At 40.1% G+C, this 27,878-nt stretch overlaps 1 protein-coding gene across 1 annotated transcript; it reads right to left on the minus strand.

The window, feature by feature from the left end:
- Window positions 1-101: 101 nt before the first annotated feature.
- Window positions 102-27,878, minus strand: SELENOT (selenoprotein T). Its single transcript, XM_065942092.1, has 6 exons — window positions 27,642-27,878; window positions 8,588-8,698; window positions 7,827-7,953; window positions 5,073-5,160; window positions 2,848-3,001; window positions 102-2,298 (listed from the first exon to the last, which is right to left on the minus strand). Exons 1-5 carry the CDS (start codon window positions 27,776-27,778, stop codon window positions 2,877-2,879), a joined length of 588 nt encoding a protein of 195 aa, XP_065798164.1. The 5' UTR covers window positions 27,779-27,878; the 3' UTR covers window positions 102-2,298; window positions 2,848-2,876.

Below are 27,878 nucleotides of genomic sequence, written 5' to 3' on the forward strand. Positions count from 1 at the left end.
TAATGCACATATATCCCGAAAGCCTATGTTTTTTTTTTTTTTGTTTTTTTTTTTTAAGCCTATGTTTTTTGTACATTTTGTTGCTGAGGTATAAAGCCAAGTTTTACCAACATTTTTTTTTATTAATCTAATATATAATCTCTTCCACAACAGCAACTACGGAATAACATTAACCAAACTGGTGTCACGTTCTATGGTCTTCTAATTAACACAGTACATAAACATTTATAAACTATACAGCCACAGCAATTTATAAGCAACTATGTAATAAATTTTGAAATGTTAGGAATATAATAAAGCCACAGTTTAAATAACTTTCTCTTTTTTGTATTTTTTTATATTCACACATTCCACTAATTTTTTCACTAGACTCTATTAAATTTTAATTTTAAATATGGCCAAACATAAATATTGAAATGGGTGCCAACAAAATAGTTGAGTTTTATCAGTGACCAAGTCACTTAAAGCTACTCTCCAAAAGACGAGTCATTCACCCAAGGCAAACATGGAAAAAGTTAGAATTAATCTTAAATTCTTCATGGCTGGCCTGTCAGACACATGGGACTAGATAGATTCAAGCTTGGAAGTTCTAAATGTCAAAAGGCTAACCACCACTAGTGGAATGTCTGATGCTGAAGAAAGACCCTACACACTCTCAACAGTGTGTTCAACTTGTAAGAGGGAAGAGGTCTGCGCTGGCACAAACCAAGTTAACCGGGCTTTAAACCCTAGTCAAAGACAGCGAAATGCTATTACACCTGAGTACTAACCTCCAAGGAACCTCCGGCTTCAACTGTATTGACTGTTGCCACAGTGTGATCTTAGGTTAACAGTTCTGCAGCCTTAATTAGAAGGATAAGGCATTTAATCAATTTTCTGTCATGAAGCATCAGGCTACCTTCCGTTCAGCTGGGGACTACAGTGCGTTCTGCCTCGAGGATGTCACAGTCATGACGATAACCAGACATGCATTTCAACAAATATTCACTGACAAATGAAGTATGACGTTGTGCAAAGTGTTTGGTGGACTCAATATTGAAACATCTCATAGCTTTTCCATAAATCCCTTTTCTTCCACTAACAAAATTGGACCTATCACTTCTATTCCTACACGGAAGCTGAAGTATCTTATGACTGTTGCTATATGACTACTTTTCTACTTTATGGTCCTATTTCTGCTAAATTATAGTCTTTATCAATTTATATTTAAAAAAAAAAAAAAACTACCTTTTTAGAACTCTGGAAAGACATTAAATTCACCAAATAAAAAACTTCAATTTTGTTCCTCAAATATAATAAAATTCTGATATATGATGTCAAACAGGTTAAATTATTAGACAAGTGATCTCCATGTACCTAACATTAATGTTGTGAAGAGGTTTAACTAAACTTTCTTAAAAGTGAAGCAAGTTTCAATTATCCTTAAAATGGTGAGAGACCTATTACTTATGTGTGAATCTAAAGTGTGTCCCCTAGGAAACTGTCAGTGAGTCAAAGAACACAAATTTAGGTAGACAACTGTTACATATAATGTTAATAGGTACGCTGGGCAATAAACTTGAACTTTTTATTTAACTTATATCTGTTTAGTTTTTTATTGAGTTAAGTATAAAGGCCCAGTTAATCAACTCATTAAATTGGTCAAGGCAGGACACTTGAACTACATAACAGGATTTAAAAAGAGGTTGGTCTTTAGTAGTTCTCTGGTATTCACACACGCGCACACACACATACACATACACAACTGGCAGAGTACTCTGGATATAGGATTTCCCCCCATAATCTCATATAATATGCTGTTCACAATCTGCAGGATTTTGAAAACTATATAAATTGGACACAACCAAATTAGAGATGCCTGATAAACTCTTATAAAGTATTTGGGAACTTCAGCTCTAGTCTCCAAAAGATGAATTTTAAACTATAAAAAAGGAAAATTCATATAAAATCACAACAGATTTAACAGACATCTTTGAAAAAAAAAAACAAAACTGTAACTCAATTTTCTACTTTTGAAAATATGACCAAGAAAAAAAAAGTACAAGGAGCATGTCTGCTTTTTTAAAACTATTAACTGACTGGATCTGGGGAAGAAAAAAAGCTATACAGTATTATTGCACTCCACGAATGTGCAGAATTCCAAAATGTGCCAGCACTGAAAAACTGCCTTGCATTGAGGTTTTCCAAGAGGTACAACGAGCCTGCCAAGAAAGCATCTGGCCTGCACTAACAGCTTGCTGTCTTCAGTACAGGCCTTCATAATGCCAGTCACGCTGCTCTTGCAAAATCCCTTAATGTCTGAAAGAGACAAAGGAAAAAAAAAGCATTTTATTTTAAAAATTCACTCTTATAAAATTAACTTGCTGATCTGCAAATAACTGAGAACACCTCTGCTAAACAAAATTAACTTTCACCCCTCCATGTTTACGCACATTTGCTTATAAATTTTCTATCATGAGCATGTGAAAAGAAATTGCATAGTTTTAAGAACTAGTTATTTGAAGGTAAAGAGAGGGTTTATATGTACAATACAGGTATAGCACATGAATTCTAGTCATTAGGAGTTGGTAGTCAAAAAAATGCTACTACAGGCCCAATTATTAAGCCTTAAACATAAAACTAACAGCACAACCTTACTTTACGGTCCAAACTCTTATAAATTGGACACTTATAAATTTTAATGAAAAAGACATTCATTTGTTAAATCTTAAGTTGGAAGCGCAACTGACAATAAATGCAACACCTGTTATTATATATGTATATCTAGTATACTAATATATATGTAATATCTTATGATTCATGAGAATTAACTGATATCTATAGTTACTACATTTTTAAACTACTTACAAAAGAGTTTTCAGTGCCGATAGTTGGGGCTATGATCGATGGTGTGGGATTGAATCCATATGCACATTGAGCTTCATTTCATTGTCAAGAATTTGAACAAGCTGTTGCATGGATGGAAGGTGACCAGATTCCAACTTAGACCACACAGGTACATCTACAAAAATAAATGGTACCGCCCTCTCCAAATTAAAGATGATTCTATAACAGACATTCATTCTACAAATATGTACTGTACTGTATGCACACAGCTGGACACAGAATTAAGCTTTCTGCTTTTATGGAGTTTACATTCTAGTAGAGGAAGCAGAAAAAGAACTATACAACAGCTACAAAATCACCCTTGTACACTAAAAATTAAAACGAGAAGATGCTGCGAGAGGGACATATGAGGCTGGGGAGGAGCCTCTGTACTTACTATTATTAAAACAGATTTTATTAAAATTGAGAGATATTATTATTAAACATAAAAGCTAAATTACAGAAGAATGGTACAAAGGAGGCTGAAGAGGTAAGCAGGGATTAGATCAGGGATCAAAAAACTATAAAGGGTCAGAGAACAAGCATGTTTAGTTCAAGAAGATATACAGTCTGTCGCAGCTACTTAAGATCCATTATAGTCCAACAGCAGTAACAGGCAACAGATAAAGGAATGGGCATGGCTGTGTTTAACAAAACTTTCATTCACAAGGCAGGAAGCAGAAGATATGGTACACAGGGCCACGGTTTGTCCACGCCTACACTACATCATGCAGGGCCTTCTGTCCAGGTTAAATGTTCTGGTCTTTATCTTGAGAACAAAATAAAGCCATTTAATAAATTTGAGGCAGTGAAGCAACAAGATGAAAGGTGCATTTAAAAAAATCTTTTAAGTAACTGTTTGGAGCAGGTGTCAGCAAATTTTTTCTGTATAAAGTCAGACAGTAAATATTTTAGACTTTACAAACCAAGAGGCAAAATCGAGGATATTATATAGGTACTTACACAAATTTTTCATTGATGAAACACAAAACTCTAGGTATGAGCACTAAAATTTGAATTTCATATCATGTCCACGTCACAAAATATTCTTTTGATTGTTTATCCATTAAAAAAATGTAAAAAGGAATTCTCTAGGGGTACAGTGGTTAGGACTTAGCATTTTCAGTGCAAGGGCCTGGGTTCAATCCTGGGTCGGGGAAGTAAGACCCTGCAAATCACACTGCGCGGCCAAAAAAAACACCCAACAAAACCTAAGTGCCACCTCGCAACAGCGGATGGGCCCAGAGATTATCACACTCAGCGAAGCAGGCCAGACAGAGAAAGACAAGTACCACATGGCATCACTGATACGCGCGATCTTAAAGAAGAAGACACAAGGGCGCTTATTCACAAAACAGAGAGACTCACAGAGACGGAAAGCAGACTTAGGGTCGCCGACGAGGAAAGGGTTAGGCAGAAGGATAACCTAGGGGGCTGGATTAACATACATGTATTGCTTCCCATAAAATAAAACAACAAGGACCTACTGTATAGCACGGGAAAATAATCCAAAAAAGGGAAGATAATCCAAAAAAGTATATATATAGGAATCACTGTGCTGTATATTTGAAAACTACGTGACACTGTAAATCAATGTCAATTAAAAAAATTTTTAATAAAAATAAATAAGTAAATAAATTTTAAAACTGTCAAAGCCATTGTTAGCTCATAGGCCATACGATCCTTGTCAACCTCTGGTTCAGACAATATGTTAAAGGGCAACAAGATAACTGTGGCTTGGATTAGCGTGGTTAGCAATGAAGATAAACAGAAACTGATCTTTGAAAACTGTAAAAAGTAGAATCGAGAAAAATTGGTAATCCATTAGATATGAAGAGTAAGTGATGTTATCCTAGGTTTCTGATGTGAGCACCTGGGTAGAATGATAATGGTGCCATTAAATAAGTGAGAAATGCCAAGAAAGAAGCAGGGGGAGTGTAACAGAACTGCAGGAAGCAGACGTAACCAACCGTTTGGGAGCAGGCAATGTTTAGGGTTCCAGGCTACACATAGAACACAGAAGAGAGGTCTAGAACTCTCCGGACTATACATTCAAGGGTCATCACACAGACGCTATTCTAAAGCAATGGGAGTAGCTGAGGACCATACAAGGATATAATTTAGCATATTATGAAAAACAGAAAAGCCTGATGGTCAGCATAAATCATTTAAAATTTACTACAAAATGCAAACTATTCAGAACCTACCGTTCAAAGTTATCTCAAATGCACCTGTTGACATACACTGGTTCTCAATCATGTTGCTCAAGAAGAATACCATCATACATGCATAGACCTAAAAGAAAATACAATGAAATACAACAGGTTAAGTCAGTCTCAAATCAAAACAACATGACAAGTAATCTTTTAAATACAGTCTCATTTTTACTTGGTAACTGTTCTTTTTAAGTATACCTGAAGATTATATACAATTACTCCCTTTCCATATATTCAGATAATGTACACAGAAAACTGCAACACTAATTTGCAGCTCTATACGTGATGAAGAATTTATATATGTTATTCCTAATGCAAAGATAAAATTTCTAGGGACTTCCTTGGTGGTCCAGTGGTTAAGACTCCACACTCCCACTTCAGGGGGCATGGGTGTGATCCCTGGTTGGGGAACTAAGATTCCACATGTGGCCAAAAAATTGAAAAAAAAAAAAAAAAGATAAAATTTCTAAAAATCTCATAAAGGCTTAGTAAGTAAAACAAAAGATAGTACAGCCACTATGGAGAACAGTGTGGAAATTCCTTAAAAAAACTGGAAATAGAACTGCCATATGACCCAGCAAGCCCACTGCTGGGCATACACACCGAGGAAACCAGATCTGAAAGAGACACGTGCACCCCAATGTTCATCACAGCACTGTTTATAATAGCCAGGACATGGAAGCAACCTAGATGCCCATCAGCAGACAAATGGATAAGGAAGCTGTGGTACATATACACAATGGAATGTTACTCAGCCATTAAAAAGAATTCATTTGAATCAGTTCTAATGAGATGGATGAAACTGGAGCCCATTATACAGAGTGAAGTAAGCCAGAAAGATAAAGACCAATACAGTATACTAACGTATATATATGGAATTTTAAAAGATGGTAACAATAACCCTATATGCAGGACAGAAAAAGAGACACAGATGTACAGAACAGACTTTTGAACTCTGTGGGAGAAGGCGAGGGTGGGATGATCTGAGAAAATAGCATTGAAACATGTATACTATCAAGGGTGAAACAGATTGCCACCCCAGGTTGGATGCATGAGACAAGTGCTCGGGCCTGGTGGGCTGGGAAGACCCAGAGGATGGGATGGGGAGGGAGGTGGGAGGGGGGATCGGGATGGGGAACACATGTAAATCCATGGCTGATTCATGTCAATGTATGGCAAAAACCACTACAATACTGTAAAGTAATTAGCCTCCAACTAATAAAAAACAAAAGAATACCAGCTTAAGATGGATTCATGTTAGCATTTTTATGATCTAATGTATGAATTCCCAGGGGACTAGTGATGCAATCATCAGCAATCCCATGTATTCAATACAACCTGTCCATGTTCCAAACAAGTCAGGTGAAGTCAAACTGGAAAAAAGTAGGTTAGAAAGCACTGGCATATTAAGTTACGTTCATGCACTTTCTGAAGGCAAATCCTTACCCTCCCAAGAAATTAAAAGCTCCTGCTGGACAGAGAGGTTTTAATTTTAACAAAAATCACTCAATCGAAAGCAGGATGTAGGAAGGATGTCAATTCACAGCCAGCTGCTTCAGAAAAATAAATTAAAATGCCTACAGCAGATGAGAAGACGCTGTCCCCTAGTCCCACTTGAGCTAGGTGGGCTCTGATTTCATAGAAGTTATCCCAGCATTTAGGGACAAAGTCTGCTTTCAGGAGAACAATATACCCAAGGAAGGGTCATGAAAGCTAGAGCTAGAGGAAGGTATCCTCTTCCACAGTAAATCAACGATGTTTTAAGTCTATATAAGTAAACTGCACTAAAGATAATGTGGAATCAACAGAATTAACAAATATAGCACAAAACATTGTCATAAGTACTCTTAATCCTATGTGAATCAACATTTTGTTAATAAGAGTAGATACACATCTCAATTAGAAGTAGCACCTGAGGATGTTTATGTTAAGAAGTCTTGCCTGCTACTGGAAATTAACTGATCCGTAAGAAAAAGAACAGCTTTGTTATGGGCTGGCTAAAGGCTGTCTCAGCAAAGAACTAATGGATAAGACAGAGGACTCCAAAAGACAGTAAGGCTTAGAAGGAAATCTAAGCAATATCATTCAAGAGAGAAAGAAAAAATGGTCTTATTTCTCACAGAAGAAAGGTAGACCCTGCAGAAAAAATGATTTTAAATAAAATAGATGAGAGCTCCAGAAAACAGTATGCTCTACCAAGACCCTACAAAGAAAAAATTAGCACAAGATCCTTACGTATATTTACACTGATATTTTCCAGTTAATTTGCTTTAGATACCTCATGGACAGAAATGTCAAAGAACAAATAATAAAAACAGAGAGTTGGATAAGAGTAAATTGGTGGAAATCTCATTTTTAATGTGAATAAACCTATTCATACTCAATACTTCGTATAAAAGGCTTACATTATGTATCCATTGTTCTGCTGTCTGACTTGGCCCAAGTTACACAATCAAAATCAGGTACGAAATTATTCTGTGCCCAGGTTCTACTAAAGTAACACCTCTCTATCTTTCAAACAATAAAACACAAGACCTAATCATTCTTAATATATAAATATGGAGACTAAGGCCAAAGGAAGTTAAGTGCTTTGCCAAGAGGGAAAAAAAGAAAAAAAAAGAAACCTGCTTTAAGTTCAAACAGCACATGGTAATGGCAAAAAGTACTTAAAAAGAGAAAAACCCACTAGACTATTTCACTGGCAACCTAAAAACCTACAGGTATCAAACCCATTACATCACATACCTTATTTTCTTGGCCCCACTGCCAGATGCTAGGAGCTTGCATGCCAAAGAAAGCAAAAGGATCCTTGCCAACAATTATTAAGCCTATTAATACGAGCTTGAAGACTGACAGGAAAGATGCTATGTGTCTATCAAAAGAAAAGAAATAAATTAATCAGAAGCTGCAATTTCTCATCTATTTCAAAATTTTATAACAAGTCCAAGTGTATAGACATTTTTTAAACACTAAATCTAAAAATTGCTAAATATACCAGGAAAAAGCTAGTAACTAATTTCTTCTCTTCAGTAAGTCCTTGTTGTTTATCCATTTTAAATATAGCAGTGTGTACCTGTCCATCTGAAACGCCCATAACTAAATTTTATTGTGCAGCATAAAACAAAAAAGTTTAAGATCTTTGAATCAATCAAAAATTAATTTCTAAAATTATATATAGCACTGGTCTCTAAAGATACTATTATTTTAACAGTACACAATTTTGTACCATTGACTTGATTTACTGCCACAATATAAATTAAGAAAACACATCTTTAGAAGGGTTGCCATCTCTGAAATGATTTTCCTCTTTTCTTTCTTACAGAAAAATTCTTTGGTATTTGGCTCAAATAAACTTGCTATTTACAAAACTGTTCTCTGTAAAGTATAACCAACTAAGAAATTATAATAACCAAGGAAAGTTAAAATTCAACCAATTCACAAAAGTTTATTGACAAATGAGAAAAAAATTCACTTAAAAACTCCTTAATAAGCCAACATTTACTTACCTATATATTGGTTGAGGGAGGTAATTCTCTCCTTCTATGCGGATGTCAGGGTACCGCTGGCTAATAACCCGCATGTACTCCTCAAACACCCGCCTGTAACCTCAGGAAACACTGCAGAAAAATAAAAGTGTTTTCGTTAAGTGGTTTAGAATATGGTTAGATTTATTTTGTAGTTATGGGACTTCCTTGGTGACTCAGTGGTTAAAAAAAAAAAAATCTGCCTGCCAATGCAGGAGAGACAGATTCGATCCCTGAGTCAGGAAGATCCCCCGGAGAAGGAAACGGCAACCCACTCCAGTAATTTTGCCTGGAAAATCCCATGGACAGAGGAGCCTGGCAGGCTATATAGTCCATGGGATCGCAAGAGAGTCAGATATGACTTACTGACTAAACAACATTTTATAGTTATACAAAACCTAAAAATTATTACCAAGATTGAAAATCTTTCTCAAAACAGTCATATATTAGTAATGACTGATGGTGTATAAATGGACTTTTCTCACAAATGAGTTATCTTACCTTCAAGTAAGTCCTCCTATTAGAACATTAAACTTTATAGATGTGGGTTATTACTGGAAGAAGCAAATGCCTATTTACAGAAGTCACCATATTCTCAACTTTCAAATACTGTTTTTTTTTTGTTTATCAACAACTGTATAAACAATGAAATGAAAACAACTCATTTATCTGAATTAGAGACATTCAAAATCTGGACACAGGGGACTTTCCTGGTGGTCCAGTGGTTAAGAATCCGCCTGCCAATGCAGGGGACGTGGGGCATCCTGAGTCCAGGAAGATTCCACGGACCACAGAGCAAATAAGTCCCTGCGCCACAACCATGGAAGCCTCGCTCTAGGGCCCACGCCCTGCAACAAGAGAAGCTACCACAACGAGAAGCCCATCAACAGCAATGAAAAGCGGTCCTCCCTTGCCGTAACTAGAGAAAGCATGTGCATAGAAATGAAGACCCAGTGAAGCCAATAATAAATAAATATAATTAAAAAAAAATCTGGGCACAGGAATCTTAAAAAAATACTAAGGCATTAGACACGACATATTGTTTCTTATTCCCACTCCCCTTAACTGGACAAACATGCCTGCTCAATCACAATGAAGAAACTTTAAAATTTCTTAGATCCTGACTCTCTACTTTACAAATAAAAACAGACTGAGAAGATTCTTTTTAGCAAAGACAGTAATCCATGTCATTACTCCAGAAATTAACTCAACAGCATCCCATCATCTCCATTAAAATCTCTGAATAACTAAACTGTGGATCTATATGTTGCTCCAGGAAGAAAAGGAAGATATGCCACCAGAATGTATATACAGGGGGGAAGAAGTACATTGAAAACTTACTAGTAAGACACTGATTAAAGAAACTGAAGACACGAATAAATGAAAACATTTCATGTCCATGGATCAGAAAAATTTATATTGTTAAAATGTCCATACTTTCTCCAAAGCAGTTTATAGATTTAATGCAATGCTTAACAAAACTGCAATGACATTTTTCACAGAAATAGAACAAACAATTCTAGTATTTGTATAAAACCAGAAAAGACCCCAAGTAGCCAAAGAAATCTTTAGAAAGAATAAGCTGGAGGCACCATGCTTCCTTACTTCAAACTATGTTACAAAGCTACCGTATGTATGGCAGGTGTATCAAGGCATAGATCAATGAGACAGAATCCAGAAATAAACCCACACATATATGCTCAAGTAATTTATAACAGAGGAGCCAAGAATATACAATGGGAAAAGGATAGTCTCTTTAATAAATGGTGTTGGGAAAAGTGGACATGCAAAGAATGAAATGAGACCACTGTCTTACATCATACACAGAAATCAACTCAAAACGGGAGTTGAACAGAAGATGTGAAACCATTAAAACTCCTAGAAGAAAACACAGGCTCCTTGACATTGTTCCTCACAAATGAATTTTTTGAACTTGACATCAAAAGCAAAAATCAGTAAGTGGAGCTACAATAAACTAAAAAGCTTTTGCACCATCAACAAACCAACAACAAACAAAATGAAAGGGCAATATATAGAATGGGACAAAATACTTGCATATATAACTTCCAATAAGGGGTTAATATCCAAAATATATAAGAAATTCATACAATTCAATAGCCAAAAAAAAATCAATAATCTACTTCAAAATGGGCAACAGGGGAATTCTCTAGTAGTCCAGTGGTTAGAACTCAGTGCTTTCACTGTGGGAGACTGGGTTCAATCCCTGGTCCAGGAACTAAGATCCTGCGAGCTGCAGTGTGGCCAAAAAAAGAAGAAAACATGGGCAAAGGAACCTGAATATGGCCCACAAACACTTGAAAAAATGCATAACATCATTAATCAACAGGGAAATGCAAATCAAAACCACAATGAGTTATCACCTCATACCTGTTAGGATGTCTATCACCAAAAACACAACATAAAGCAATGAAGGTACCACGTGGTGGGAGGAAACAGGATCAGTAATTGATAGCAGGACGAAACCTGAAGTGCCAGCTTTGTCAATCAAACAGTCATCCAGGAAAAAAAATATCAAGCACCACCACCACCAGCGCAAACTAACAGCATCAAATTTACATCTGACAGGGAGAATACGTCCAAATATTAGTAGATCACAATGTAAGAAAACTCATTTAAAAAAAAGAAATTCACCATTCTTTCTTTACAAGTAATACTTCTACACTGAGAATGAAAGTCTCACAAAAGATAAGTATGAAATTTTTGCAAAAGGAGACAAGTCTCTATTAACTAAAGAACTGAAGAATCTCCAGGCACTTTATCTTCACTAATAAACATTTACTTTATCCAACATTTTATTATTACTATGGTTAGATTCATCAAGTATTGGTCTTTTTGCCACAACTGCTTTCTATATAAGAGAATTTTAATGCTATGTTTGTTTTCAAGATATTAAAAAAATAATGTAAAGCACTTATGTACCTTTTTATACTGTGCATGTAGTTCAAACCAGTCAATGGGTGAATCAAACCAGACCATCCTAAAGGAAATCAACCCTGAGTATTCATCGGAAGGACTGATGCTGAAGCTGAAACTCCAATACTTTGGCCTCCTGATGCGAACAGCCAACTCATTGGAAAAGACCCTGATGCTGGGAAAGACTGAAGGCAAAAGGCGAAGAGGGCAGCAGATGATGAGATGGTTAGATAGCATCACCAACTCAATGGACATGAATTCGAGCAAACTCCAGGAAATAGTGAAGGACAGAGAAGCCTGACCACAAAGAATCAGACAGGACTGAGCGACTGAATAGCAACAACTTACACACCTAACTGCCTTGAAACCAAGAAATGCCACGTGATTTCAATGCCTAAGTCTGCATCAGTATTTACAATGGAGTTGATTATCTAAAATGATAACATCTAACTTTTAATGCAGTATTTGAGAGCTGGAGACTTATTTGAGTTGAAATTTCCTTTTTTATAGATTAAGAGGAAAAAACTGAATCCCAGAGAGATCAAGTGACTTCAGGTATAGTACCCCTTAGTCAGGGCTGAGACTGGAACACAGACTTTGTGACTTCAGATCCTAGGCCCTTTCCATTAAACCTCAACAAAACAGTTAGATGGTGTAAGAGCTAACTTTCCCTGTGTCCACGAATCTCTGCTCCTTCAAGCCTACAATCAAGTACCATAAAGTAGCAGAGGTCTCTTGAGGCTCTTCTGATGAAAACACAGATTCTTCCTCTGGGAGAACTAAGCCTGTGCGCCGCAACAATCCTCATGCTCGCTCGAGGAGCCCAACCCTTCTTCAAGGGAAGCCCCAAGAGCCCAGCCAGAGAGGAAGGTCTAAGTACAGGCGACACACAGGTCAGACTCCTCCCAGTCGCCCAGTTTTCTGGCGACTGTTAGTTTTCTGTACTAACCTAAGTCTATCCTTGGTTCTCCTGGTCCCAACTCCTCAGTTACGTCTCAGATCTTTGTATCGAACTCCACACCATAGTCTTGAATCAACCCATAGTCTTGACATCTAAAAAGGACTTTAAATCTGTAACTTTCTTCAAATTTCCAGTTATAAAATGGATACGTCATGGGGATGTATAATGTACAACATGGTGACTATAAACTAATAATACTGCATTTCATATATGAATGTAGCTGGGAGAGCAGCTCTTGAAATCAAGTTTTCAACACGAAAAAAAAAAACCAACAATGTAACTATGTCTATAATAACAGATGTTGACTGGACTTATTGTGTGATTATTTTGCAATATATGCAAATATCAAGTCAATACGCTGTACACCTAAAACTGTTATATCTCAAAACAAAACACTGTACATTTATTTCTGAAAAACGAAGCAATTTACAAGACTGACAACATCTTCTTAGACAAGTTTACTCATACATAAATACACATTCCTCCCTATATTTGCCTTCAGATCTGTGAAGAAAACACAAGTAACTTTTTTCCTATATAATGACTTCCCCCAAATGTTCAAATTGTTTTGAAATAGTAATCATTATTGCTGACAGATGTTTTCCAAAATAAAACATATCTAGTGTTTATCGAGGTACGAGAGATGTTAAATTAAAGGTACACGTGGTAAGGAGTCAGTAATTACTTCACATCTACCACCACGCCCAGCTCTTTCAACTTTTCCACTTTCTGGGTCAGTGAGTAAAACTATGTAACTCATAGAATACCTTCAACAAAATAAGTATGTGAACATATTAAAAACATGTTGTAGCTGCTGCCTCTTCCTTCCGCCCCTGAACCAAAGTCTTTAAGAAGTAAGGTAAACCATGGGACTATTAGTCCACCTGCAGTGCAGGAAGCACAGGAGACCTGGGTTCAATCCCTGGGTCGGGAAGATCCCCTGGAGAAGGAAGTGACAACCCACTCCAGTATTCTTGCCTGGGAAATCCCATGGAGAGGAGCCTGGCAGGCTACAATCCATAGGGTCGCAAAAGAGTCGGACACAACTTAGCAACTAAACATATAATCACTTTGCAAATCTCTTCCTTGTAATACAAAAATACCTTACAATAAGAAGCAACTTTTGCAGTGGCTAAATTTAAAATATTTCACATAGTACTTCTCAAAGATCAATATTCTAAAAGACAGAGCCTGCATACAAACTACATGATCCTTCTGTGATGAATAGAAAGGAAATTTAGGAATGGCCGTGCTGTTTCAAATACATTCTGTGCTTGTTTCAGTCCATCATGTTTCAGTCTAACTCATGGTACCAACCATCCCATTTTTCCAACATCTGCCCATAACTGTAGTCAAATGCCTGCTTACATCAAACTCCACCCCTCCTATTTCCTTACTAAAGGAAAACAGGGCAAAATCTCAGCTACTTATTGTTATGAAATAAAACCTTGTGAGTTCTATTTCTTGCATCTCTTGAACTTACCACCCCACCCCCTTTTATTTAGAATAATCTCCCCTCCAATCATCCAACACACAGGATTGGCTCCTGTTTATACAATAAAACTCAACTTCCTGCCAGTACCTGATGTTCTAGAAATGCAAACCTGTCACAGGAAGACCTGAGTGCCTTGTCTAAAAAGGAAGCACCAGGATTTTAAAAAGTAACTATCACGATTTCCCTAGTGGTTCAGTGGCTGAGAATCTGTGCTCCCAATGCAGGGGGCCCAGGTTTGACCCCTGCTCAGGGAACTAAAGGCCAATAACTAGGAGCGAACATGCAGCGATCAAGACTGAAGACCCGGCACGGGCAAATAAATAAATAAGTATTTGCTTAAAAGGTAACTCTCTCCAGACAGGTGAACATTTAATCAGAGCTACTGTGGGTAGCGGAGAAGGCAATGGCACCCCACTCCAGTACTCGTGTCTGGGAAATCCCATGGACGGAGGAGCCTGGAGGGCTGCAGTCCACGGGGTCGCTAAGAGTCGGACACGACTGAGCGACTTCACTTTCACTTTCACTTTCCTGCATTGGAGAAGGAAATGGCAGCCCACTCCAGGGTTCTTGCCCGGAGAATCGCAGGGACGGGGGAGCCCGGTGGGCTGCCGTCTACGGGGTCGCACAGAGTCGGACACGACTGACATGACTTAGCAGCAGCAGCAGCATTGTGGGTAGAGAGGGGTAATCTTTTAAAAGGACTAGGGAGAGGAGATAAGTCAATCTTCAAAGAGAAAACAAATTTTTTGCTGAGGAAAGTACGCGTGTGGGCCAGGGGAAGAGCGAACGAAGGCCTCTCAGACGGCTCGGTCTTACGCGCCAGCCCATCCTCGGGCAGAGGTGCGCTCCTGCCTTTGGATTCTGCACTACTCTTTTAGCAATTTTAAACGGATTTCCAAATATGTTGTTTAAACCGGTTTAAATTGGGTTTCTCTACTTGCATTCTAAGAATTCCAACTAATGTTTACCCTGTGCTGAACCCAGAAAATCAGGAAGGTATTTGGTAAATAGCATGTCTTCTAACTATCAACAGCACTGACCAATCCAATAGTTCACTGATCATTGAAAACTGCATTTTTAGACGTAATCTTTACTTCTCCTTCTTCTGTTCAGTAGACAAACTAGTAATAGGTATTTGTCTAGTGCATGGAGCTCTTGCTACGCTAAGTGCTTTAAGCAATGAAATCTGAACAAGGGCGTCTATAAACCATATAAGAAACAAGATATTTGGGGTGAACACCTGATAAATGCTTTTTAAGAAAAACTACAAACAAGAATGCTTACACAGTGTTCATAGCGGCACTGTAATAGCAAAGACATGAAAGCAACCTAAATGTCCACTGACAGTTGAGTGGATAAAGAAAATTTAGTGCCTATATACAACAGAATATTACTCAACCAGGAAAAAGAATAAAACACTGCCATTTGCAGCAATATGAATGGACCCGGTAATTATCATACTAAGTGAAGTTAAGTCAGACAAAGACAAATATATGATATCACTTATAGGTGGAATCTCAAAAAAGATGCAAATGAATTTATGCAAAAAACAAAAATAAGACTCACAGACATAGAAAACAAACCTATGATTACCAAAGGCAAAACGTAGGGGAGAGATAAATTAGCAACTTGCAATTAACAGATAAACACTACTATATATAAAACAGATAAACAACAAGGACTTACTGTTTAGTACAGGGAACTATATTCATTATGTTGTAATACCTCTAATGGAAAAAAATCTAAAAAAATAATTGAACCACTATGCTGTACACCCAAAATACTGTAAATCAACTGCACTATACTTCAATTAAAAAAAAAAAAGAGTGCATACACACTCTGACTGAAGATCAAAATGGAGACCAGAATTTGCTCAGGATTTTTAAAAGCTGCAAAACTTTTAAACAGGTATGAGCTTACCGGGTTTAAGAACAGTATTAAATATGAAATCAAATTATGTCTCTTCCACTTGCCTAAGTCTCGGGACACTGCGTGGCCACCATGGTAAAAACACCTGGGATTACAAAATACAACAGCTAACAGAAGCTTCTAAGATTCCAGGTTTCTTGAGTTTATTCCAAAGATTTCACAAACCTAAAATTCAGTAAATGATCTGTTTTTATTCTCTTTATTTTTTGTCTTTTTCTTGAGGTCACTAGTTTCTAGTTTCCCTATATCTTTGGCATAACATTTCAGGAAATCTTTTGCTGCAGACTAGTCCATAAAGACGGAGAAGGCAATGGCACCCCACTCCAGTACTCTTGCCTGGAAAATCCCATGGATGGAGAAGCCTGGTAGGCTGCAGTCCATGGGGTCGCTAAGAGTCGGACTGAGCGACTTCACTTTCATTTTTCACTTTCATGCATTGGAGAAGGAAATGGCAATCCACTCCAGTGTTCTTGCCTGGAGAATCCCAGGGACGGGGGAGCCTGGTGGGCCGCCGTCTATGGGGTCGCACAGAGTCGGACACGACTGAAGCGGCTTAGCAGCAGCAGTCCATAAAGAACTAATAAACTGTATAAGTTCCTCAGCTCTTTGTGGGGAAGGGATTTTCTCTCTTTAATCTGGAAAGCATTTCTCATCAACAGATTTATAAGGTATGAAGCCACTCAGTAAAAGTGATTTGATGAAAGCATTCAATAAATGGCAACTCACCTGCATTATGCAAGAATTTTTGTCTCAACTTAAAATATTTCACATAATTTCACGCTTTTATTCTTTTCAATACATTGTTTTAAATTGAGGTGTAATTCACATGCCATAAAGTTCATCCTCAGTGCATTTTTATAAGTTACCAGAATGATTAGGAAAACAACTCTGTGTTCTATGCTAATTCACTGGCCAGAGTAGAGATGTCTCCAAGCTGCTTTACTGCCTCTTACGCTTTTAGCAGCATGCTGTAGACTGATTTCAGGTAATTAGAATAAACTCAATAAGAAGGCCAGGAACCTTAGAAAGAAAATCACACAGAGGAACCCTAGAAAGAAAACCACCAGCGGCAGAAGTAGTAGGGGTATCTCCGAAACGAGAGCAGCAGGAAGATGACGGACGATAACACGATGAATTCTGGAAGGTGAGCCCCGCCAGTAAAGATGGCAGCCAGGTAAAAAAGGTTACTGAGTATGGAGTACATTCAAAACTGACGTTTCACATGCATCACATTCTGCGCCTGAAAGCCACCAAACCAAAGTAGAGGTCGACCAGGGAAAAGCCCACCCGAAAGGAACAATATGAGAAAGCGCCGTTCAACACTCCACTTAGAAACTTTCAGGTGGGGGCGAGCGGGAGAAGACAGGTTATGTCATGGCCGAGTGGACCACTACGGACTGTATTCGCTGTTTCGATAAATACTGCTTGATGGCAGGTCACTGTTTCAGGTTCTGGATATTCAGCAACAAAGCAAAACAGACCAAGATCTATGCTGCTGCAATGCTGGCAACGTTCTAATGAAGAAAAGAGAGTAAGCTGGTAACAGTCTAATGGAGAGCATACAATTCATCCATTGATAATATCTGAAGCCGTTTTCCTTGTCTTGCTTGAGAAACAGGAATGAAAAAAATGAAACACCTGAGGGACTATGCAAAAACTGTCACAAATTCAAAGAGTAGAAACAGTAAAAAAAAAAAACAACAAAGATTCAAAATAAAAGCCTACATCCAAAAATATTCTGCAAGAAAAAAGAATGATAAAAGATATAAGGGAGGACTGTAAGAAACCAAAAAGCAGAATAAAAAAATATTTATATTTGAGGCCCTAAAAGAAGAAAATTGATGGGTGGAAAACTGAATCAGTAACAGGTGAATAATACATAAAAATTACAGATCTGAGTAGTATCATCAATAGAGGGAGTTTGTTGATAAACCAGGTTTTTTTCCTATAGAAAACACCCTGAGAGACCACAGAATATTTACAATAATTGATCACAATTGGTCACAAAGAAAGCCCAATAAGTATGTGGATGAAGAATGTCATCAGCTATCTCAGTAAGCAAAGGATGCTGCAACCATTAAGCCATCAGCCACTGCAGACACCCCCAGCTGAAGACGCCGGCACAGCCAAAAATAAACACATTCTAAAAAAAGGACAACCAGGTCAAACATGAACCTTAAACAAAAGATTGAGTAGCCACTTCCCTATAGCTCAGATGGTAAATAATCTGCCTGCGATGCAGGAGATCCAGGTTTCATCCCTGGGTCAGGAAGATCCCCTGGAGAAGGAAATGGCAATCCACTCCAGTACTCCTGCCTGGAGAACCCCATGGACGGAGGGGCCCGGCGGGGGACAGTCCAGTGGGTCACAAAGAGTCAGACATGACTGAGTGACTAACACAAAAAGGATACCTATCTTATGGAATACTATGCCTGTTGATACAGAACAGTATTTACTGATATAAATGGGTAAGTGATGGAGGGGAAGGAAAATTTCATAAAACCATACAACTATGAACTCATTAATATAAAATATAGCATGTGTCTGTGTGAAGAATCAGCTTGAAGGAAGGTTCTTCAAAATGTTATCAAAGAGCTACAAGGGTTTTTCATTTTCTTCTATATACTTCCTCTTTTTATTATTTTTACAACAAACAAGTTATTTTCAGAGTGAAACCGAGAAGGAACTTGTGGGGTCCTGGGCACAGAAGCCTCCTTGTCCTCTGTTTCTCGTGGCCAAGACTCAAACCTGCAGGACACTCCCCGAGTTCCAAAGGGCAGATGGAAGAGTTGCTTATAAGGAAAGGAGCAGCCAAGAAACCAGCTGAGGTGAGATTTAAGAGACCAGAGAGGCTCCACAAGACCACCTCGGGCCCTGCGCCCACCCTAATCCTGTCAGCAGCCCCATCCTGAACTACTGTATGAAACTCAGCGAATCCCCCGGGGCTGGGACGCAAAGCAGGAGTCTGCTCCGTCTTCCTTTGCCCGGCAAGCTGAGAAGACTATTCCTTTCTGCTGCTGGTGTGTTCAGTTGCCAAGCTGTGTCTGACTCCTTTTCGACCCCATGGACTCTAGCCCATCAGGCTCCTCTTCCATGGGATTTCCCAGGCAAGAATACTGGAGAGGGTTGCCACTTCCTTCTCCGGGGGTCTTCCTGACCCAGGGAAGGCAGATCCTTTTCTACTTCACCCAAAACTCTGTCTTTGAGATTCAGTTCACCACCAGTGCACAAAGAAGCTAAGCTTTCAGCCTCTACTGCTGCTGCTGCTGCTGTCACTTCAGTCGTGTTCGACTCTGTGCGACCCATAGACGGCAGCCCACCAGGCTCCCCTGTCCTTGGGATTCTCCAGGCAAGAGGACTGGAGTGGGGTGCCGTTTCCTTCTCCAATGCATGAAAGTGAGAAGTGAAAGTGAAGCCGCTCAGTTGTGTCCGACTCTTCTCGACCCCATGGTCTGCAGCCCACCAGGCTCCTCCATACACGGGATTTTCCAGGCAAGCGGACTGGAGTGGGGTGCCATTGCCTTCTCCACCCTTTCAGCATCAAGTCAATAATCTATCTTAATTTTTTAAAGCTGAAAGCCAGTAAGTAAAGCTTTTAAAGGTTTATTTACTGAAGTTACCATTGTAACATTAAAGACAATACAAACAATAAATTACTAAATAGCAGTAGCAGATACACTGCAACGGGCGTTTGCAACAGATTATCTGACTCCAGCTCTCCCTACTTCCTGTCTGCTCTGCCTCTCTGCTGAGTCAGGCTTCATTTGCATGCGTCCTTCCTTTAGCTAGGAAAGCTCATCCTCTGTATCTCCTGAAGGAGCTCCCCATACCCTTCAAGATTTCATTTCCTTCTCTGCAAAGCCTTCCAGTCTCCTGACAGGTAATCTTTCCTCCCTCTGGGTTTTTAAGACTTATTTTAGAACACCCAGAACACAATGTTTTACTGTAACATTGTTTACATGTCTGTCTCTCCTACCAGACAACTGGTTTTTAAACGTTACAGTTAAAAAAAAAAAAAAAAAAAAGTCTTCCTAAAAATTGAACAGAAAGGGAAAAAAGTGGTATGAAAAAGGGGGCATTAAAAACCAAGGGCTTTGTTGAGGTTTGACAGAAAACAAAATTCGGTAAAGCAATTGTCCTTCAATCAAAATACAAAGGAAAAAAAAAACTAAGGGCTTGATGATCAGTTCTTGCTAAAATCTATGTGGCCACGATTTCTGATTTCAGGCTGCATCTCAATCAAGATAAAGTATTTGAAAACATGATTTTTCTTTTTGGAAATGAGAGTCATTTCCTAGGCAGGTTGATAAGAAGTCTAGGGGTCCCCAAGGAGAGAGGGGTCTGGAATTCTCAAGGAGGAAGAAAGGTCATTTTTTTTTTTCTTTCTACATTCCTTAGGATTATATAAAAATAATGAATCCTGCCTGAGGACAGTCTCTGGATTAAACCTTCTGGCTAATCCTGTTATCTTAAAAGGTAAATTATGGTAGTAGACTTAGGTGAGGTCTTTACAACCTCCAGACATTCTCTGGATTCGATGCAGAGTATATAACTCCACTGCCAACACGAGCCAGTGGGTACTGGGCACTCTTTCTGCCCCTTCTGATGCCTATGTCAGAAGCTTTCTCTATCTCCTTTATACTTTAATAAAATTCTATTACACAAAAGCTCTCAGCCATCAAGCCTTGTCTCCGGCCCCAGACTGAATTCTTCTCCTCGGGGGGCAAAGAATCCCAGCATCTTTTCGTGGTTCAGCAACAAGCTTCCAGAAAACAGGAAATATCAATCAGATGAACTAGAGGACTCCAACTACACTCTTAAGTGACAAAGATGTAAATAACACATACATACATGCTTTCACCTTTTTCCTTTAAGTTTCTTAACAGTACTTAATATTAGAAGTAGCAATTGTAGAGATCCCTTAAAAAACTAGAAACAGAACTGCCACACAACCCAGCAATCCCACTGCTGGGCATACACACCAAGGAAACCAGAACTGAAACAGACACGTGCACTCCAAAGTTCATCGCAGCACTGTTTACAATAGCCAGGACATGGAAGCAGCCTAGATGCCCATCAGCAGATGATGGATAAAGAAGCTGTGGTACATATACACCATGGAGTATTACTCAGCTATTAAAAAGAATGCATTTGAGTCCATTCTAATGAGGTGGATGAAACTGTAGCCTGCTATACAGAGTGAAGTAAGGCAGAAAGAAAAACACCAATACAGTATATTAATGCATATATATGGAATTTAGAAAGATGGTAATGATGACCTTATATGCGAGACAGTAAAAGAGGCACAGATGTAAAGAACAGACTTTTGGACTCTGTGGGAGAAGGCGAGGGTGGGATGATTTGAGAGAATAGCATTGAAACCTGTATATTATCATATGTGAAACAGATCGCCAGTCCAGGTTGGATGCATGAGACGGATGCTCAGGGCCAGTGCACTGGATGACCCGGAGGGGTGGGATGGGGAGGGAGGTGGAAGAGGGGGTCAGGATGGGGGACGCATGTACACCCGTGGCTGATTCATGTCAATGTGTGGTGAAAACCACTACAATATTGTAAAGTAATTAGCCTTCAATTAAAATAAATTAATTTTTAAAAATAAAAATAAATAAAAAAGAAGTAACCAGAATACAACCAACATCCTTATTGTGCAGAAGAACAAGTTGAGAGCTAAAGAGATATATAATTTCACCTAAGTCATTCAGAGGATAAAAAGGCAGACCTTTTTAGACCTCCAAACTGCTGGTCCAGTAAATGCTCAGCTTCCCAGTAACTACACCATTCAAAATTTATGAGGTTTCTAAATGATATATTAAATGTGATTTCGGCTACCACTTACCTTAATGCAAACTGTAAGGAAACAATGTCCCAATTTTCTGTAAGAGGAGATAAAACCTCAAAACCATTCATATTTTACTTACAGCTAAACGCTCTGAACTGAAGTACTTCATTCATTATTAAGAAGAAACAACTATTATATGCCCGGCACTCAGTTAGCTCCTGCTATTTATTTTCAAAATGGTCAAAACAAAATGATGACTAAATTCTATGTAACTTTAAACATACACCCCAGTGCCAGGTGCGACAGCTCCCATTTTATTTCTCTCTATAGCGCTCTCCCACTACCCTGCTATCTGGATCAACTTCCTATGGCTCCGTTATTTCACTGTTCCCAAGCAGTACATTCTTCCCTTTGAGCATCTTTCTAAAAACCAAGATTTATCTCATCATCATTCATGTGTCACAGTTTTCAATGGCCATATTTAATGGTCAACCAAGAGTTTGGGATTAACGCGTATGTGCTACTGAATATAAAGCAGGCCGACAGGGACCTTCCGCAGAGCACAGGAAACCACACTCGGCATCTTATGACAACCTACCGTGGGGAGGAGTCTGAAAAAGAAAATATATGTAATATATACATCACTTTATATTTTAAACACAACATCATAACCTACACTTTAGTAAAAAAGAAAAAAAAGAAAAAATTCAGGATTCCTCCCCTTTCATTCCCCCCACTACACACACACAAATCTGTAAAAAACTATTCTCTCCTTTAACCATTTATCATTAGACATGGCTCCAGAACCGAGAAGCCACCTCTGACACCTCTCATTCCAGGCCACCTCTCCGGGCCTCAAGCATGTCATCCCTGGGAACGAACTGAATCTCAGAAAGACCTCAGACCTGCGCCTGTACGTCTAGCAGCAGCTTCTGTTCCGAGCGCCACTGTCTCCTGCCTGGGCAACTTCAAGAGCCCCCTCCACGGTCTCCCCGTAGCCCTCTTCTGCCCCCTGTAGGGGCTTCCCTAGCGGCTCAGACGGTAAAGCGTCCGCCTGCAGTGCAGGAGACCCAGGTTCGATCCCCGTGTCAGGAAGATCCCCTGGAGGAGGACATGGAAACCCACTCCAGCATTCTTGCCGGGAGAACCCCTGGACAGAGCAGCCTGGTGGGCTACCGTCCATGGGGTCGCAGGGTCGGACACGACCGTGCGCCTCACACACACACCGTGTCTTTCCCACGCTGACACCTGCTGACTTCCCCTTAACGGGGCCCTCCAGACCTTCCAGGGTCTGGGCCACCTTCTGTCTGGTCTTTGAGGTCAGGAGCCTTGGCCTCAAGAAATTACGTTCTCTCCTACTATAAGGCCACTGAACGTGTTATTTCCATTGCTCAAAAGTGCTCCCTAAATATATTGTAACCTTGAAATCTCTGTTCAAAGTTCATTTTCTCACGGAAACCTTCCCTGATCCTGTGACTAGGTATCTCTCATACTATATTACTTTCCTATTGCAGTTAGCACAACGGTAATTTTATGTGTTGTCATGGATTAATGACTGCCTTCTAGTCTCGCCTTTAACATCTATGAGAGCACTGAACTGAACTTCCAGCACCAAACAAACCATAGACTTGGGGCTCAACTATTTGTTAAACATACAAATATTTGTCTAAAAACTATAACTCACGATTTCTCAGATTTCTTCCATTCACCATTTTACTAATCTTGATCGATATTAGCATCCAAATCAGTCTTTGGTCTTTATTTTCTTACCTCCATACTATGAAAGCAAAGGCTAAATTGGCATAAATTTAAATTAAAATGTCTTCTAATAATTGTTTCATTTACCTCTTAAAACTCCATTTAGAAATTGGTTGTCCTAAAATTATAGCAGCGGGTTTGTTAACAAAAATTGGAAAATTCTGATGCATTCTGCTTATGTTTTGAAATCCTAACTTTAATCTACTATTCTGAGTAAATCAATTGTCAAATGTTGAGTAAGTATTAACCATGAAGAGCTGCAGATAGTCATCTCTTTAAACTGCAAATACTGATACTATGTTGTATGATTACATGTTAATTCACATATATGGGAGGAAAAAAGCATGCATACAAACACTCCAAACAGTACCTGTCAGAATACATTTATACAAAAATCACAGGAAAAAAAAATGTGATAAAGGAATTTTAAATTCTGATCAGAAAACTTCCTTTTTTATGCTTAATGCCTAAACGTCCAGGTAAACAGTATAAATTTTCCTCCAAACATGCAACATCCTTAAAGGCATCTAATTCAACGCTTGATCAGCTGATGTAATAAACCAAACATTCAGCTGTATTGTGCTTCTCAGGAGGCTTTGAGAAGAGCCACCTCTGTCCTGTTCACCAAGCTGTGTTCAGCCTTTGGCACAAGCGGGTCTTGAATGAGGATTTACTGAAGAAGTACATGAAAACAGGACAGGAAGTCTGTTGAAGCTACTCTGCATGCTTGGTCTCTCTCCCTTCAATTCCATTCTGCATTATTTTGTTCTGTTAGCAATTACAAAAGTGCCACAATTAACAGATGATATATACTGAGTTAAAGAAAGAGTACTCATAATAAATATAAAATAACAAAAGGCAAAAGAAATGGAAAGGAAGGGGAAAACAGCTCATGTACACGCTGCTGTATTTAAAATGGATAACACAAGGACCTGCTGTATAGCCATGGAACTCTGCTCAATGCTGCGTGCCAGCCTGGGGGCTTGGGGGAGAATGGATACATGTGTACGAACGGCTGAGTCCCTCACTGCTCACCTGAAACCACCACGACATTGTTCATCGGCTACACGCCAACACAAAACAAAAGGGTTAAAGTTTGAAAAATCACAAGTTTAAAGTTTGGGAAAAAAGAGTTCCCTGTTAACACTGGTAATCAATGAAAAGTTACACTTTATAGTACTTTGATTTTAAATGGAATTAAAAGAATTTTCACAGATTTATCCTCGTCTTAGCTTCCTTCCTTTCCCAAACAAACCTGCAAATAAATGCCCAAGAGGTTCTACCAAAATCAGAAACCAAATACTAACTTTATACAGATGAGTCTCAGGGGGAAAAAGTAACAGGCTAAATTTACCTGTATTTGGTAGGGCATAGGGCATATTTTTTTAAATTCATTTATTTAATTGGCGGATAATCACTTTACAATATCGTGGTGGTTTTTGCCATACGTCGACATGAATCAGCCAGGAGTGCATGTGCCCCCATCCTGAACCGCCCCCTCCCCCGCCCCGTCCCTCCCCCTCCCTCCTCCCCCTCCCTCCCCATCCCGTCCCCCTGGGTTGTCCCAGGGCATGTGGTAACACACACATTTCAATGCTATTCTCTCAGGTCATCCCGCCGTCCCCTTCTCCCAGAGTCCAAAAGTCTGCTCTTTACATCTCTGTGTCTCCTGCTGTCCTGCACACAGGGTCGTCATCACCGTCTTTCTAAATTCCACATATATGCCTCAATGACTTCACTCTGTATAACAGGCTCCAGTTTCATCCACCTCGTGAGAACTGACTCAAACGCTTCTTCTCTTTCGTAGCTGGGCAATTCCATGGTGTGTATGCACCACAGCTTCCTTACCCATTCTCTGCCGACGGGCATCTAGCTTGCTTCCACGTCCTGGCTGCTGTAAACATGCTGTGATGAACACTGGGGTACGTGTGTCTCATTCAATTCTGGTTTCCCAGCAGCGAGATTGCTGGGTCACAAAAGGGCACAGGGCATATTAACAGGTTTTTTTTTGCCATATACAGATCTTTTTTTTTTAGAGCAAAGCATTTTTGTATGTAACATGCTTAGGAGGACTGCAAAAGAATTTATTAGGACAAGTCTGTACTTCTCTACTTAAAGAATAAAAGGAAACAAAAACTAAGTAACAGAAGTTTAACTGAGGGCGTTCCTGGAGGCCTAGTGGGAAAGAATCCGCTTCCCCAATCAGGAGACACTGGTTCCATCCCCGACCCAGGAAGATGCCACAGGCCAAAGAAAACTAAGCCCTCCACAACCACCCAGCCTGTGCTCCAGAGCCCGGGGGCTGCAACGACTGAAGCGCCGGGCCTTCTCGCGTGCTCTGCAGCAAGACAAGCCGCCGCAAGGAGACACCCGCAGGCGCAACCAGACGGCAGCCACTGCTCCTCACAACTAAGGGAAAGGCCGTGCAGCCGTTAAGACCCAGCACAGCCAAATATAACTAAATAATTCTTTAAAAAGAAGTCCAACTGAAGTACTGAAGACTTTTTTGAAGTTTAATTTTAAGAACTGAATGCCTTTCCCTACATTTATTTATACATTTTCAGAACTTTGCTGTGTACCTAAGAGGAAGGTACATTTGTTAAACTATTGTGACAAGTAAACCAATATAAGCAACTGTAAAAGAATATTTTTGAAAAGCACAAATGAAACCCAGAGATAAGAAATAGAAAAATTACTTAACTTGGAAAATGCAGTCTTTTTTTTAACTACTTAAATCCAAAAGTATCACACTTAATCCTTAATAATATTTATAAGTTAGTAAGAAGACTGCCACTTTCAAATGAAAAAAAAAAAAAAAAGAAGGACGGGGAGGGGGGAGTCAGAAAATTCCCATTTACAGTATCACACATGAAAGATGATATACAACGATATATGCCAGGCACACAGTAAACGCTACAGGAAGTTTTTTTCAATCAGAAAGCAGCAGCAAGGTTTTAGTTTTCACTTCAAAAATCTCATTTTCTGACTTTCTTTAAATGTCACTTAAACTGATTTAATTTTGAAGATTTGCTTAGTCTTTAAGACTGAGCAAAAAGCTAATTGCATAAGCAGGAAATCTAAATTTTAGTAGACTTATATTAGTACAGGAAGCTTGAAAAAACTGATCTTAAATGCATTAAGGCCAACACCAATATTCAAAAATAACAGGATTCTTCAGATTTACTAATCTGACTACCGTCTTCTGAGGGGGGGGACCTCTTTTGAGATACAGGATTCTAATTTCTACAATGTTACAATTTTGGTTTTTGTTTTTCATCGGAGCCTTTCAAACGTTCCCCAACACCACTTACCTTATCGCATGCATTGCTATTCTGCTTCTAATACTTAACTAGGTAACAAGAAACTTACAGAAAATTGTCAAAAACTGCCGGGTTTGGGCAAGAGCAATGAGGGATTGCTCTTGCTATTTCTCTTAAGGCCCAAGAGATCTGAAAGGTGGAGAGAGATGCCAGGGCGAGGAACTCCCGGGAGTAAGGGGACTGGAGCAGAAGGTGCAGTTGTCTGGGAGTGAACGTTTGTCAGAAGAGCAACGTGCTCCTTTTCAGAAACAGTCTGGAAACTGCAAACGGAGACTCCGCTTCCCCATCCAAGCCCACCAGCTTTCAGAATCCCTACTCCCTCATCCAACAGTCAGTTCGGCGGATCCTGAAGAAAACGACGGCTGTCCGTCGCGGGACCCCTCCGAGGACCCACGTTAACCTTCGTCTAGCCGGGCAGCGAGGCCGCCGGCGCACCCGCGGGGGCGAGAGGCAAGTGAACGCAGCGATCAACGCCGCAGCGCCCGCGGTCGCCGGCCCTGCGCGCCTCAGCCCTCACCCAGCTCCGCCAGGCCGCCGGGCCGCCGCCGCCGGCTCTCCCTGCGGACGGGGGTCCCCCCGCCCTCGCCTCTCAGGACTTACCACCCCCGGCCCCAGCCCCCATTCCGCTCATCCGGGAGCCAAAAACGCTCGAAAGCCACAGTGAGCGGCTGCGCCTGGAGGCAAGGAGGCGGCCAGGCCGTCCCCGGGAGAGGCCCGGAGGCGGCGGGCGGCGGGAGGTGCTGGCGCCGTCCTTCCGGGCCGGGGGCGGGCCAGCCCTCTAGGCCGCGGGTCCGCGGCCTCGCGTAGTCGGGGAGCCGGGCAGCGGCGCGCCCACTCACCAAATCTGGAACTTGAGCAGCGGCCCCGTGGCGTACTGCATCTTGAGCCTCTTGCCGGGCACGCCGCCCAAGTTGGCCGAGGCATCGCTGCGGCCCACCGCCGACGCCGCCACCAGCAGAAGCAGCAGCAGCCGCATCTTAGCCCGGCCAGCCAGCTCGGCCGCCCTCACGCTGAGACCTCGGCCAGCCCAGAGCCGAGCGCTGCCGGAGCTGATCGCCACCGCGCAGACGCGCCCC

Source organism: Muntiacus reevesi, chromosome 8 (genome assembly GCF_963930625.1).
Source record: "Muntiacus reevesi chromosome 8, mMunRee1.1, whole genome shotgun sequence".
NCBI lineage: Eukaryota > Metazoa > Chordata > Mammalia > Artiodactyla > Cervidae > Muntiacus > Muntiacus reevesi.